General features: G+C 40.5%; 1 protein-coding gene across 1 annotated transcript in view; it reads right to left on the bottom strand.

The window, feature by feature from the left end:
- Positions 1-17,134, bottom strand: part of RSU1 (Ras suppressor protein 1) — a 317,910-nt gene that overhangs the window by 198,387 nt on the left and 102,389 nt on the right. Inside the window, exons 6-7 of the mRNA XM_053713985.1 lie at positions 15,389-15,471; positions 15,016-15,130 (exon numbers count right to left, since the gene is read on the bottom strand). Of these exons, the coding sequence (XP_053569960.1) occupies positions 15,016-15,130; positions 15,389-15,471 (198 nt within the window). The remainder of the gene's footprint in view (positions 1-15,015; positions 15,131-15,388; positions 15,472-17,134) is intronic.

Raw genomic sequence — 17,134 nt, 5'->3', positions numbered from 1 at the left:
GAAGACCAAGTCGCAGCCTTGCAAATCTGTTCAACAGAAGCCTCATTTTTAAAGGCCCAAGTGGAAGCCACAGCTCTAGTAGAGTGAGCTGTAACTCTTTCAGGAGGCTGCTGTCCAGCAGTCTCATAGGCTAAACGTATTATGCTACGAAGCCAAAAAGAGAGAGAGGTAGCCGAAGCCTTTTGACCTCTCCTCTGTCCAGAGTAAACGACAAACAGGGAAGAAGTTTGACGAAAATCTTTAGTTGCCTGCAAATAGAACTTCAGGGCACGGACTACGTCCAGATTATGCAAAAGTCGTTCCTTCTTTGAAGAAGGGTTAGGACACAATGATGGAATAACAATCTCTTGATTGATATTCCTGTTAGAAACTACCTTAGGTAAGAACCCAGGTTTAGTACGCAGAACTACCTTGTCTGAATGAACAATCAGATAAGGAGAATCACAATGTAAGACAGATAACTCAGAGACTCTTCGAGCCGAGGAAATAGCCATCAAAAACAGAACTTTCCAAGATAACAGCTTAATATCAATGGAATGAAGGGGTTCAAATGGAACACCTTGCAGGACGTTAAGAACTAAGTTTAAGCTCCAAGGCGGAGCAACAGTCTTAAACACAGGCTTAATCCTAGCCAAAGCCTGACAAAAAGCCTGAACGTCTGGAATTTCAGCCAGACGCTTGTGTAGAAGAATAGACAGAGCAGAAATCTGTCCTTTTAACGAACTAGCGGATAAGCCCTTTTCTAAACCCTCTTGAAGAAAAGACAATATCCTAGGAATCCTAACCTTACTCCATGAGTAACTGTTGGATTCGCACCAATACAAATATTTACGCCATATCTTCTGGTAAATTCTTCTGGTAACAGGTTTCCTAGCCTGTATTAAGGTATCAATAACCGACTCCGAGAAGCCACGCTTTGATAGAATCAAGCGTTCAATCTCCATGCAGTCAGCCTCAGAGAAATTAGATTTGGATGGTTGAAAGGACCCTGAATTAGAAGGTCCTGCCTCAGAGGCAGAGACCATGGTGGACAGGACGACATGTCCACTAGGTCTGCATACCAGGTCCTGCGTGGCCACGCAGGCGCTATCAGAATCACTGATGCTCTCTCCTGTTTGATCTTGGCAATCAGTCGAGGCAGCAGCGGAAACGGTGGAAACACATAAGCCATCTTGAAAACCCAAGGGGCTGCTAGAGCATCTATCAGCGCCGATCCCGGGTCCCTGGACCTGGATCCGTAATGAGGAAGCTTGGCGTTCTGGCGAGACGCCATGAGATCCAGATCTGGTTTGCCCCAACGATGAATCAGTTGAGCGAAGACCTCCGGATGAAGTTCCCACTCCCCCGGATGAAAAGTCTGGCGACTTAGAAAATCCGCCTCCCAGTTCTCCACGCCTGGGATGTAGATTGCTGACAGGTGGCAAGAGTGAGACTCTGCCCAGTGAATTATCTTTGAGACTTCCAACATCGCTAGGGAACTCCTGGTTCCCCCTTGATGATTGATGTAAGCCACATTCGTGATGTTGTCCGACTGAAATCTGATGAACCTCAGAGTTGCTGAGGCCAAGCTAGAAGAGCATTGAATATTGCTCTTAACTCCAGAATATTTATTGGGAGGAGTTTCTCCTCCTGAGTCCATGATCCCTGAGCCTTCAGGGAATTCCAGACTGCGCCCCAACCTAGAAGGCTGGCGTCTGTTGTTACAATCGTCCAATCTGGCCTGCGAAAGGTCATCCCCTTGGACAGGTGGGGCCGAGAAAGCCACCATAGAAGAGAATCTCTGGTCTCTTGGTCCAGATTTAGTAGAGGGGACAAATCTGAATAATCCCCATTCCACTGACTTAGCATGCACAATTGCAGTGGTCTGAGATGCAGTCGCGCAAATGGTACTATGTCCATTGCCGCTACCATTAAGCCGATTACTTCCATGCACTGAGCTACTGACGGGTGTGGAATGGAATGAAGGGCACGGCAAGCATGTAGAAGTTTTGATAACCTGGCCTCCGTCAGGTAAATTTTCATCTCTACAGAATCTATAAGAGTCCCTAGGAAGGGAACCCTTGTGAGTGGTAATAGAACACTCTTTTCCACGTTCACCTTCCACCCTTGCGACCTCAGAAATGCCAGAACTATCTCTGTATGAGACTTGGCAGTTTGAAAACTTGACGCTTGTATCAGAATGTCGTCTAGGTACGGAGCCACCGCTATGCCTCGCGGTCTTAGTACCGCCAGAAGTGAGCCCAGAACCTTTGTAAAGATTCTTGGAGCCGTAGCTAACCCGAAGGGAAGAGCTACAAACTGGTAATGCCTGTCTAGGAAGGCAAATCTTAGGTACCGATAATGATCCTTGTGAATCGGTATGTGAAGGTAGGCATCCTTTAAGTCCACAGTGGTCATGTACTGACCCTCTTGGATCATGGGTAGGATGGTTCGAATAGTTTCCATTTTGAATGATGGAACTCTTAGGAATTTGTTTAGGATCTTTAAGTCCAAGATTGGTCTGAAGGTTCCCTCTTTCTTGGGAACCACAAACAGATTTGAATAGAATCCCTGCCCGTGTTCCGTCCGCGGAACTGGGTGGATCACCCCCATTAGTAAGAGGTCTTGTACACAGCGTAGAAACGCCTCTTTCTTTATTTGGTTTGCTGATAACCTTGAAAGATGAAATCTCCCTTGTGGAGGAGAAGCTTTGAAGTCCAGAAGATATCCCTGAGATATGATCTCCAACGCCCAGGGATCCTGGACATCTCTTGCCCAAGCCTGGGCGAAGAGAGATAGTCTGCCCCCCACTAGATCCGTTTCCGGATAGGGGGCCCTCTCTTCATGCTGTCTTAGGGGCAGCAGCAGGTTTTCTGGCCTGCTTGCCCTTGTTCCAGGACTGTTTAGTTTTCCAGCCCTGTCTGTAACGAGCAACAGCTCCTTCCTGTTTTGGAGCGGAGGAAGTTGATGCTGCTCCTGCCTTGAGGTTACAAAAGGCACGAAAATTAGACTGTTTGGCCTTTGATTTGGCCCTGTCCTGAGGTAGAGCATGGCCCTTACCTCCCGTAATGTCAGCGATAATTTCTTTCAAGCCGGGCCCGAATAAGGTCTGCCCTTTGAAAGGAATATTAAGCAATTTAGATTTAGAAGTCACGTCAGCTGACCAGGATTTAAGCCATAGCGCTCTGCGCGCTTGGATGGCGAATCCGGAGTTCTTAGCTGTAAGTTTGGTTAAATGTACGACGGCATCAGAAACAAATGCGTTAGCTAGCTTAAGTGCTTTAAGCTTGTTCATAATTTCATCCAATGGAGCTGTGCGAATGGCCTCTTCCAGAGACTCAAACCAGAATGCCGCCGCAGCAGTGACAGGCGCAATGCATGCAAGGGACTGTAAGATAAAACCTTGTTGAACAAACATTTTCTTAAGGTAACCTTCTAATTTTTTATCCATTGGATCTGAAAAAGCACAACTATCCTCCACCGGGATAGTGGTAAGCTTAGCTAAAGTAGAAACCGCTCCCTCCACCTTAGGGACCGTCTGCCATAAGTCTCGTGTGGTGGGGTCTATAGGAAACATTTTCATAAATATGGGAGGAGGGGAAAAAGGCACACCGGGTCTATCCCACTCCTTGCTAATAATCTCTGTAAGCCTTTTAGGTATAGGAAACACGTCAGTACACACCGGTACTGCATAGTATCTATCCAACCTACATCATTTTTCTGGAATTGCAACCGTGTTACAATCATTCAGAGCCGCTAATACCTCCCCTAGCAATATGCGGAGGTTCTCAAGCTTAAATTTTAAATTAGAAATCTCTGAATCCAGTCTCCCTGGAACAGATCCGTCACCCACAGAATGAAGCTCTCCATCTTCATGTTCTGCAAATTGTGACGCAGTATCGGACATGGCTCTCACATCATCAGCGCGCTCTGTCCTTAACCCAGAGCTATCACGCTTGCCTCTTAATTCTGGCAATTTATCTGGCAAAGATAATACTTCTGTCATAACAGTAGCCATGTCTTGCAAAGTGATTTGTAAGGGCCTCCCTGATGTACTTGGCGCCACAAAATCACGCACCTCCTGAGCGGGAGGCGAAGGTACTGACACGTGAGGAGAGTTAGTCGGCATAACTTCCCCCTCGTTGTCTGGTGATAATTTCTTTGCATGTAAAGACTGGCTTTTATTCAAAGTTACATCAATGCATTTAGTACACAACCTTCTATGGGGCTCCACATTGGCCTTCATAAATAGTGAACAAACAGAATCATCTGTGTCAGACATGTTTAAACAGACTAGCAATGAGACTAGCAAGCTTGGAAAATACTTTTCAAATAAATTTACAAGCAATATAAAAAACGCTACTGTGCCTTTAAGGAGCACAAAAAGCTGTCACAGTTGAAATAACAATGAACCAAATTAGTTATAGCAACCAAATTTTCACAGTAAATGTATTAAGTTAGCAAAGGATTGCACCCACCAGCAAATGGATGATTAACCCCTTAATACCCAAAAACGGATAACAATTTAGTAATTAACGTTTTTATCACAGTCAAACACACTGTCACAGGTCTGCTGTGACTGATTACCTCCCTCAAAATGAATTTTGAAGACCCCTGAGCTCTCTAGAGACGTCCTGGATCATGGAGGATGAAGTAGGAAGATTGTGACTGAATTTTTACTGCGCAAAAAAGCGCTAAAATAGGCCCCTCCCACTCATATTACAACAGTGGGGAAGCTCAGTTAACTGTTTTTAATGCAGAAACAAAAGTTAGCCATGTGGTAAAAATCATGCCCCAATAAGTTTTATCACCAAGTACCTCACAAAAAACGATTAACATGCCAGTAAACGTTTTGAACATACATTTTAAAAGTTATGAAGTGTTATTAATAAGCCTGCTACCAGTCGCTTTTACTGCAGTTAAGGCTCACACATTACTTCAGTATTAACAGTATTTTCTGAGTAAAATTCCATTCCCTAGAAAAATACTTCAGTGTACACACACTCCTCAGCCTAATACCAGTCGCTACCACTGCATTTAAGGCTGAACTTACATTACATTGGTATCAGCAGTAATTTCTTAGTCAATTCCATTGCTTAGAAAAATAATTTACTGCACATACCTCGTTTGCAGGGGGGCCCTGCATGCTATTCCCCTTTTCTGAAGTTACCTCACACCTCAGAATGTGCGAGAACAGCCAGTGGATCTTAGTTACGTCTGCTAAGATCATAGAAAACGGAGGCAGATTCTTCTTCTAATGCTGCCTGAGAAACAAACAGCACACTCCGGTGCCATTTAAAATAACAAACTTTTGATTGAAGAAATAAACTAAGTTTAAAAACACCACAGACCTCTCACAACGACCTATCTTTAGTTAGCTTGCAAGAGAATGACTGGATATGACGTGTGAGGGGAGGAGCTATATAGCAGCTCTGCTTGGGTGATCCTCTTGCAACTTCCTGTTGGGGAAGAGATATAATCCCATAAGTAATGGATGACCCGTGGACTGACTACACTTAACAAGAGAAATATATATATATATATACATATATATATATATATATATATATATACACATACATACATACACACACACACATTATATACATACATACATACACACACACTAATGGACTTGTAGTAATAACAAAACAACCTTTAAAAGACACACAAATACACACCATTAATGCATAGATGGAATAGTATCTATAAAATTCTTGTTTAACACAATAACATAAAGCAGCAAAAGTGGATAGCAGTCTCAGGGCTCCTTTGGATAAATTGCATGAACGACTTTACTCTTTAAGAGCACCGTATACACATACTTGTGGCACTAAAAGGGTATTGAAAGATGTTTTAACATGACTCTGAAGAACAATTTGAGCAAGCCTATTTCTGCAGAAATACAATTTGTAATTAATAGGCTTGAAGGTAAATTCTATTCTAGCTATTGGTATTCCTAGCAACTTTATGGTAACCAGGGGTTATCTGTTCTCTATTCATTCTACCCTCTATACCACCCAGGGATGCTCTGTGTATTGTGTATAAGCATTTGATATGTTTTTCTTCTGTAGTGTTGATAAAGTGAACTTTTGATGCTTTTGCAATTCCAAAGAAAAAAGCAAGCAAAAGCTCATTAAGTTTAAATCTGTACTCTCATGTGTCATTTACAGCAAAATTATATGAGGAAATAAACAGCTTGTACTAAATAGTCATTTTTTTTTCTACCTGTCATTTTTCTACTTTCAATTTTCCCAGTAGCGCTTTACAGAAATACATCAAAATGAACATTACTTCCTTGGGAAATTCATTGTTTTGGAATGCTACTGATCCAAAGATGGACAATAATCAGAATAAAGAATTATGAGCCCTGGCTTCTCAATAATTGATCAAGAATGTCAGAATCGGGTATCCAGCCATTCACTTTTTATAGACCAATATAAAAAAAAAAAAAAAAGGGATTTTATTAATCCATATGCTTTAATTTAGAATACTGAAAAAGCTTTTATATACTGATCTATCTAATAATTACAAGCTTCACAATAATGGTATAGACAATTTCTATATTGCAAAAATATTCTTAGTCGCATCTGCTGAGTTGCCAAATATACAAGATTGATCGTGCTAATTGTATCTGCCACTTTGTTTGAGTTCCTTGCTTCAATCTTGACTTCTCTACAGACACCACCATTGTAATTGTTAAAAGGTAAAAATACAGAAAGTGACAGCTTTAGTGATTCTTTGGTGATTTATACTTCTGGCTGCAACTTAGTTGTAGCAGAGAATCATGATTTATATGTCTCACTTTGCAGCATATAACCTTCCACAGGCTTGAAACAATATCAGTTCTGTTCATCCGACTTACCCTAACCATCTTACACCCCTTGGAGATAAACATGACAATGAGGAAAAAATATTCTTCAACTAGATTTTCAAGAAAGATAAAATGTTGCTAGCATTTCTTGTACACCTCGTGCACGTTTTTCAAATGGTTAAGAATAAGCAATCTGGCTTTTATAAAAGAAATAGTGTGCTACAAAAAGTTGTTTGAAACTAGAAAAATGAACGAAACTTCAAAGATTATATTATCGTAGTAATTATGACCAAATATCCTATGTCTAGAAGACTAGGTTTTTAAAAGCATTTAAAACTGATTTTAGAATTATTTTGCAGTCCAGAGAAATACCCCTTGAAAAACCTCATAAGTATCTTAGCTCCTTTTTTGTGTCCAATTAGAAACTGATCAGGTAATTACAGTGCAGAATAATGTAGGTACTGGTATCTGAAGGATGCACTTTGTCTTAATTACAAGAAAAGCAATTAATCATTTTATGGGAATTACATTTTGGGTTCCTTTAAGTTTAATAGTCATACATATGTGAAGGAATTTGTAAAAAAACAAATTACTTCAGGACTTTAATGATAACATATTTGTAAGAGTGTCATAAAACAAAAGCCTAATTAGTGAATTTAGTCCAAAACAGAGTATTTACAGCGCAGCTAAATGGATGACAGATGTTATATGGGGCTATACAATTGAAGTTAGAGTTAAGATGTTGTGATGTTTCAAAATACAAATCTCTTAGTTATTTACTACACACTCAGAGACAGATACGTTATACACAGTAATTCCCTTAAAACAAATAATTACATAGGTATACAGTAAAAGGCAGTACTACCTGCAATCTGTGTTAACTGGAATATAGAATTGAAATACAATATCAACTGTTATCAAGTGATCAATGAATGACACATTTACCACATCCAAATCCACAAGTGGTGATAATTACAGGAGTTCAATATAGTCTCCATAAGAACTTTTAGGTAAGGTTTGCAAGGCTCTACTGATAGTTCCAGTCCGTGGGTTGTAGCTGCTTTCAGAGGTGTCACCAAACACTCTCTATATGTGGTAATCCTATAGCAAAAAGAACAGAGCGCAAACCCACATCAAGGTAGACGTTTTAAGTTTTATTGTACACACAACGGTTAAAAACATTTACAAGATAAAAATTATAACAATCCTGTATCCCAATTTAGGGAAAGAAGAGAAGCTCCCAGTTCAGGTCAAAAGGATGTCTCTGTTACAATCCAATGTTTATACACTGTGATCCTCCTTTAATACCAATCTTTCCTTTAGAGCCATATCAAGCTCTGCCGGGGCGGAGCTTGATGTGGCTCTAAAGGAAAGATTGGTATTAGAGGAGGATCACGGTGGAGGTGCTGGGGAGGAGCTTGATGTGGCTCTAAAGGAAAGATTGGTATTAGGGGAGGATCACGGTGGAGGTGCTGGGGCGGAGCTTGATGTGGCTCTAAAGGAAAGATAGGTATTAGAGGAGGATCACGGTGGCGGTGCTGGGGCGGAGCTTGATGTGGCTCTAAAGGAAAGATTGGTATTAGAGGAGGATCACGGGGGTTGTGCCGGGGCGGAGCTTGATGTGGCTCTAAAGGAAAGATTGGTATTAGAGGAGGATCACGGTGGCAGTGCCGGGGTGGAGCTTGATGTGGCTCTAAAGGAAAGAATGGTATTAGAGGAGGATCACGGTGGCGGTGCCGGGGCAGAGATTGATGTGGCTCTAAAGGAAAGATTGGTATTAGAGGAGGATCACGGTGGCAGTGCCGGGGCGGAGCTTGATGTGGCTCTAAAGGAAAGATTTGTATTAGAGGAGGATCACGGTGGCGGTGCCAGGGCGGAGCTTGATGTGGCTCTAAAGGAAAGAATGGTATTAGAGGAGGATCACGGTGGCGGTGCCGGGGCAGAGCTTGATATGGCTCTAAAGGAAAGATTTGTATTAGAGGAGGATCACGGTGTATAGACTTTGGATTGTAACAGAGACATCCTTTTGACCTGAACTGGGACCCTCTCTTCTTTCCCTAAATTGGGATACAGGATTGTTATAATTTTTATCTTGTAAGGGTTTTTAACCATTGTGTGTACAATAAAACTTAAAAAGTCTACCTTGAGGTGGGTTTGCGCTCTGTTCTTTTTGCTATAGTGAATTTAGTAACTTGCTATAAAAACACACAGCAGTGTAATGCGCAAACCATTTTTTATGGCACAATATTAATATCAGAACTAGCGCCATGTACAGCTGGCTTTCCTAAAGAAAAGGTAATAATATCTAAAAAGAATTGTTTTGCCACTACAGAAAACATGTAAGGAAAGTTAAATTGCAAGTGATTTGACATTTATATTTTTTGGAAACCAAATACTTTTTTGTAATAACAATTTTGATTGTGTGAGATCCAATATTTGTATTATTGTTTAAGTACAGCACACGCATAACAAAAAAAATCCAAGGAACACATTTTTGTGGTAAAAAAAATAAAAATAACACACTAAAATGATATAGTTTATGGAAAAAACTGTACTAGCTATCCTACTTTCATAAACAGACATAAAGAGCAAATAATCAAGTTTCATATTTTCCTTATGTTTTGTGAAAACAAGGTTAACTTACAGGCCTAACAACAACAGAAATATATAAATGTTTAAGCAAAGCGGAGGCTTAAAGGGATACTAAACCCACATTTTTTATTTCATGATTCAGATAGAGCAAGATATTTTAAGCATCTTTCTAATTAACTCCTATTATCAATTTTTCTTAGTTCTCTTGTTATCTTTATTTGAAAAAGCAGGAATAAAAGCTTTGGAGCCGGCCCATTTTAGGTTCAGCACCTGGGTTTCGCTTGCTGATTGGATAGCTAAATGTATCCACCAATCAGCAATCGCTATCCAGGTTGCTGAACCAAAAATGGGCCGGCTCCAAAGCGTTCATTCCTGATTTTTCAAATTAAGATACCAAGAGAACAAAGAAAATTTGATAATTGAAGTAAATTAAAAAGCTGATAAAAATTGCATGCGCTATCCGAATCATGAAAGGAAAAAAAACAGAATTTATGCTTACCTGATAAATTACTTTCTCTTACAGGTGTATTCAGTCAAAGGAATTCATCCTTACTTGTGGGATATTCTCAATCCCTACAGGAAGTGGCAAAGAGAGCACACAGCAAAGCTGTCCATATAGCTCCCCTCAGGCTCCGCCCCCCCAGTCATTCGACTGACGGTTAGGAGAAAAAGGAGAACCATAGGGTGCAGTGGTGACTGTAGTTATTGTAAATTAAATTTGAACCTGACTTAAATATCAGGGCGGGCCGTGGACTGAATACACCTGTAAGAGAAAGTAATTTATCAGGTAAGCATAAATTCTGTTTTCTCTTACTTGGTGTATTCAGTCCACGGATTCATCCCCACTTGTGGGATACCAATACCAAAGCAATAGGACACGGATGAAGAGAGGGAACAAGTCAGGTAACCTAAACGGAAGGCACCACTGCTTTCAAAACCTCTCTCCCAAAAATAGCCTCCGAAGAAGCAAAAGTATCGAATTTGTAAAATTTGGCGAATGTATGCAGTGAAGACCAAGTCGCTGCCTTACAAATCTGTTCAACAGAAGCCTCATTCTTGAAAGCCCATGTGGAAGCCACAGCTCTGCTGGAATGAGCTGTAATTCGTTCAGGAGGCTGCTTTCCAGCAGTCTCATAAGCCAATCGGATGATGCTTTTCAGCCAGAAGGAAAGAGAGGTAGCAGTCGCTTTCTGACCTCTCCTCTTACCAGAATACACAACAAACAAGGATGATGTTTGTCTGAAATCTTTAGTTGCTTTTAAATAGAATTTTAAAGCACGAACCACATCAAGATTGTGCAACAGTCGTTCCGTCTTAAAAACTGGATTAGGGCACAGAGAAGGAACAATGATTTCCTGGTTAAAATTCTTATTAGAAACCACCTTTGGAAGGAAACCAGGTTTAGTACGCAAAACAACCTTATCTGCATGGAACACCAGATAGGGTGAATTACACTGTAAAACAGACAATTCTGAAACTCTTCGAGCAGAAGAAATAGCTTAATATCTATGGAATGCAAAGGTTCAAACGGAACCCCTTGAAGAACTGAAAGAACTAAATTTAGACTCCATGGAGGAGCAACAGGTCTGTAGACAGGCTTGATTCTAACTAGGGCCTGTGCAAACGCCTGAACGTCTGGTACAGCTGCCAGACGCTTGTGTAACAGGATAGACAGAGCAGATATCTGTCCCTTTAAGGAACTAGCTGACAGACCATTCTCCAAACCTTCTTGGAGAAAAGACAATATCCTTGGAATCCTAACCTTACTCCACGAGTAACCCTTGGATTCACACCAACAAAGATATTTCCGCCATATCTTATGGTAAATTTTCCTGGTGACAGGCTTTCTGGCCTGTATCAGAGTATCTATAACTGATTCAGAGAAACCCCACTTAGCTAGGATTAAGCGTTCAATCTCCAAGCAGTCAGTTGCAGAGAAACTAGATTTGGATGCTTGAAAGGACCTTGAATTAGAAGATCCTGCCTCAATGGCAGTTTCCATGGTGGGACCGATGACATGCCCACTAGGTCTGCATACCAAGTCCTGCGTGGCCACGCAGGCGCTATCAGAATTACCGAAGCCTTCTCCTGTTTGATTCTGGCTATTAGCCGAGGGAGAAGAGGAAACGGTGGAAAGACATCTGATGAATTTGGCCTCTGCTAGTTGAGGCCACGTCTGGAGCGTATTGAATATCGCTCTCAGCTCCAAAATGTTTATCGGGAGAAGAGATTCTTCCCAAGACCATAGTCCCTGAGCCTTCAGGGAGTTCCAGACCGCACCCCAGCCTACCAGACTGGCATCGGTCGTGACAATGATCCACTCCGGTCTGCGGAAACTCATTCCCTGAGACAGGTGATCTTGAGACAACCACCAGAGAAGAGAGTCTCTGGTTTTTTGATCCATTTGAATTTGAGGAGACAAATCTGCGTAATCTCCATTCCACTGTTTGAGCATGCACAGCTGCAGTGGTCTGAGATGGATTCGGGCGAAAGGGACTACGTCCATTGCCGCAACCATTAAACCAATTACTTCCATGCACTGAGCCACGGAAGGCCGAGGAATGGAATGAAGAACTCGGCAAGTATTCAACAGTTTTGACTTCCTGACCTCTATCAGAAAGATTTTCATTTCTACCGAGTCTATTAGTGTTCCCAGAAAGGGAACCCTTGTGAGCGGGGACAGAGAACTCTTTTCTACGTTCACCTTCCACCCGTGAGACCTTAGAAAGGCCAGAACGATGTCCGTATGAGCCTTGGCTCTGTGAAAGGACGACGCCTGTATTAATATGTCGTCTAGGTAAGGTGCTACTGCAATGCCCCACGGTCTTAGTACCGCTAGAAGGGACCCTAGCACCTTTGTGAAAATTCTGGGAGCGGTGGCCAACCCGAAAGGAAGGGCCACGAACTGGTAATGTTTGTCCAGAAAGGCGAACCTTAGGAACTGATTGTGATCTTTGTGGATAGGAATATGTAGGTACGCATCCTTTAGATCCACGGTAGTCATATATTGACCCTCCTGGATCATCGGCAAGATTGTCCGAATGGTTTCCATCTTGAAAGACGGAACTCTTAGAAATTTGTTTAGAATTTTTAGGTCCAGGATTGGCCTGAAAGTTCCCTCCTTTTTGGGAACTACGAACAAGTTTGAGTAAAAGCCCAGTCCTTGTTCTGCAATAGGAACTGGGTGTATCACTCCCATTTTTAGAAGATCTTCTACGCAGCGTAAGAACGCCTGTTTCTTTATTTGTTCTGAAGACAAATGAGAAATGTGGAGCCTTCCCCTTGGGGAAGAATCCTTGAATTCTAGAAGGTACCCCTGAGCAACTATTTCTAATGCCCAGGGATCTGGAACATCTCTTGCCCAGGCCTGAGCGAAGAGAGAAAGTCTGCCCCCTACTAGATCCGATCCCGGATCAGGGGCCACCCCCTTCATGCTGTCTTGGTAGCAGGAGCAGGCTTCTTGGCCTGTTTACCCTTATTCCAGCCCTGCAAGGGTTTCCAGGTTGCTTTGGGCTGGTAAGCGTTATCTTGCTTTGCGGCAGCAGAGGTAGTGGCAGGTCCGCTCCGGAGGTTGCGAAAGGAGCAAAAATTAGCCTTGTTTTTGGCCTTAAACGGCCTATCTTGTGGAAGCGCATGACCCTTGCCCCCAGTGATATCTGAAATAATTTCTTTCAGCTCTGGGCCAAATAGGGTCTTCCCCTTGAAAGGAATATTTAACAGTTTCGTTTTGGACGACACATCGGCCGACCATGATTTGAGCCAAAGCGCTTTGCGCGCCATGCTGGCAAAACCTGAATTTTTCGCCGCTAGCTTAGCTAATTGGAGAGCGGCCTGCAAGGGAATTATCCATTACTGCTGCTAATTGTTGTAAAGTAATAGGGGCCAATACGCTAGAGGTACTAGGCATCGCTTGCGTGGGTGTAACTGGTGTAGACACGTGGGGGGAGGAAGAAGGACTATCCTCATTACCCTCCGTTAAGGAATCATCTTGGGCAGCATTTTTAATTGTCACTGGATGATCTTTAAAATGCTTAGATGTTTTGGCACACTTTAAACAAATGCAATGGGGGTACTGCCATGGCTTTTGAACATAAAGAACAAGGTCTATCTGAAGGCTCAGACATGTTTGACAGACTCAGACACAGACTCAGACAACACTAAAATCTTGAACAAAAATACTTTTTGAAAAAACGTTACTGTGTCTTTAAATAATAAAAAGCACACACTTTTTTACCAAATCATCAAAAAACATCCGATCTTAATGAAATTTTCACCACATGACCCTAATGCTTTGAAATGATTGCACACAAATTTTCAAATCAATTAACCCCTTAATGCCCAAACCGGAGCAAAATGAAGTAAACAACCGGTTTAACCCACTACAGTACGATGCCACAGTCTTTGCTGTGGCTTTACCTTCCTTTAGGGTTATTTGTAGGTGCAAATGAAGCCTCCCTGAAGTCCTCCTGTACTCTTAAGGCTCTACACGTGAATCTGCATGGAGCTGTGTTGCAAATCAACTGCGCAACTGAGGCGCGAAAATGAGGCCCCCTCCTTCATTACTCCAGAGTTATGGGGCCTTTCTCAGTCAGATTAGGTGTCTTACAAAATGCCAGGCGTAATAAAATCCCCAAAAAGTGTTTCCAACGTCTAAAACGCTTAATAAATATAAGATTACTTTAATAAAGTAATCGATTTAGCCCATCACAGTGTCTGTTAGTATTAAAGCCCTTAACTGAAGCCATCATTCTATACAGTGTCTCAGAAAATGGCTTACCTTCCCTCATGGGATTTCTGTCAGTCTTCTAGCACTACCAAGTCTTGTTAGAAAAAATGACTGAGCATACCTTAAGCAGTATAAGCCTGCAAACTGTTCCCCCCAACTGAAGTTCTCCGGTACTCAACAGTCCTGTGTGGGAACAGCAATGGATTTTAGTTACGACATGCTAAAATCTTTTTCCTCTCAGCAGAAATCTTCATCACTTTCTGCCTCAGAGTAAATAGTACAAACCGGCACTATTTAAAAATAACAAACTCTTGATTGAAGAAATAAAAACTACAAATCTAACACCACAAACTCTTTACCCTCCCGTGGAGATGCTACTTGTTAGAGCGTGTTAGAGCAAAGAGAATGACTGGGGGAGCGGAGCCTGAGGGGAGCTATATGGACAGCTTTGCTGTGTGCTCTCTTTGCCACTTCCTGTAGGGATTGAGAATATCCCACAAGTAAGGATGAATCCGTGGACTGAATACACCAAGTAAGAGAAAATGGGTTTAGGACCCCTTTATCCTCAAATAAATACAGCCTCCCCCAAAAATAGAAAAAAGAATAATAATAAATTAAATAAAAAAGGCTGTGGCCCAGTTAAAACGACAGAACATGTTCCATGAAAACAAAAATGGCCAATGTCCTTTTTTTTTTTTTTTTTATTCAAGCAACCCAGCTACTATATTTCACTAGATATACAGTAGGTATTAAGAGGCTGGTCTATGATATGCACTAACAAAGTGAATATAAAATAAAATACGGCTTCATAGCTGTCAATATATTTCAATTTGTACTTAGACAAGTGTGAATTCAGCACGATCAATTATTCTTAATAAAAAGGAGTTTAAGTAGTTTAACATACCAAGTTCAGGGGGCAATACAGTCAGTCTGTTTCCTTGAATATGCAATTCTTTAAGCTGAGTGAGTTCCCCAATCTCTTTAGGCAATGATATGAGGTCATTATCCCGAAGGCTGATCTAAAAATAATGAAAAAAAAATACACAGGACTATTCATTGTGACTGAAAGCCAAGAACAATTTAACTATTATCGTGTCCCTCTATTCCAAGATTGCAATTTATTTACACAATTGTACTGATGGACAAGTAACAGCACAAAGGTTCAGTAGTTTATTTCTGAAAAATAAACCACACTACTTCTCAAATTGACTTGATTCCACTCTTACAAGGGCTGTGAAAATAAATTGATTTTGTAGGAATTTAGATAAATTACTTACTATTTGCAACTTGGTGAGTTTCCCAATATCTGGAGGCAGGATTTCAAAATCGTTGTCACTTAGATAGAGTGCACGCAGAGTGGCTGCAAATTAAACAGCAATATATAAACAGGGTTGTGTAGAGCAGACCGTTTCAGTGCTGATCAATAAAACAAGTCAACTCTGATTAATAACCCTGACTTGGTGAAAAGCCTTTGACATACCCAGGGCACACAATAATAACAAGCAGGTCAAACAGATTCAGTGGCTTATTGTGTTGCTTGTGTGTACAGGAAAACATCTATATCTGAAGGCTTGACACAATTAACGGTTTATTTGGTAATATATTTTGGCAGTTCTTGTCACACACTTTTTGTGCTAGAATGTTAGTGCCTATAATGTTTGTTAAAATACTCATTCGCATTCAATAAATCTTAGACAATTTAAACTGCAGAAGTAAGACAAATACCAGAATAATTAAAAATTGTTGATACACAGTTTATTAAAAGGGAGAATGGTTTAAATTGGAATGTGGCTTAATTTTACTTTTGTTTAGTGAATCAGCTTTTTAAAGGGATACTAAACACAGATTTGTTCTTTAATGATTCAGATAGAGCATGCAATTTTAAACAACTCTCTATTTTACTCCTATTACCAATTTTTCTTTATTCTCTTGGTATCCACCAATCAGTAAGCACTACCCAGGTGCTGAACCAAAAATGGGCCGACTACAAAGCTTAGATTTCTGCTTTTCAAATAAAGATAGTAAGAAAACAAAGAAAATTGATAGTAGGAGTAAATTAGAAAGTTGCTTAAAATTGCATGCTCTATTTGAATCATGAAAGAAAAAATTTGAGTTTAGTATCCTGATGTATATTTACAAAGTATATCTGATGTGGCTTTGTAAATGAGCATTTATATGTTTTTTTGTTTTAATACATTTTGGGAATTCTGCATGCGGATTTCTAAATAACTTACTGTGAGCTACATTTAGTAAGGTTTTAACCATTTATAGTCTCTAGATAAATTTGCAACAGAGAGAACTTACTGAACAAGCATTAGTACTATTTAAATAACATACATAAAACGTTTCATACTAATAGGATGAATGGAAAATATATAATTCCATTCTAGTTCATTTTTGTTCCTAAAATTAATAGGCAAACATAATTATCAGTGACAATGTTACACTTAAAAAGTATTAGCAAGTATTTTATTAACTTGCTGGAGGAGTATGGACAGCTTCAGTAAAATACAATAAAAATGTACCAATTCATTTTACATGTAAAGTCTAATAGAATTGTGAATATTCTGAACAAAATGCACATAATATACAAATGCTGTATGTGAAAACATCAATACATCAAACTAATAAGGCAGGATTTAATGCAGACAGGTGAATTAGAGCAGCACAGTGTCATGAAAGAATGAGGTGTGATAAGACTGCAGTTCCTGCTTTTGTTCTTGAGTTAAAGCAATAGGAAATACTGTCTCCTATATCATTTATATGAAAGACTAGTAAGAACACATTACCCAGAATGCATGTAAATTCACAATAGCATTAGTGTAAAGCACTGGTTTTAAAACCTGACCTGAGGCCCCCTAACACACCAGATTTTGAGGATATCTGAGCTGGAGCATAGGTGAAATAATCAGCTGATTAGTAAATATGGTTATTAACCTGAGGACAGGTTTGAAAAACAGTGGTGTAAAGGGACAAACAAGTCATCACATGCATAATAAATGTAGGTTTATTCACAAGAGCAT

This window comes from Bombina bombina, chromosome 5, assembly GCF_027579735.1.
Source record: "Bombina bombina isolate aBomBom1 chromosome 5, aBomBom1.pri, whole genome shotgun sequence".
In the NCBI taxonomy this organism is placed as follows: Eukaryota; Metazoa; Chordata; class Amphibia; order Anura; family Bombinatoridae; genus Bombina; species Bombina bombina.
Note: the sequence above shows the minus strand (reverse complement) of the source record. Positions and strands in the feature narration are given on the sequence as shown.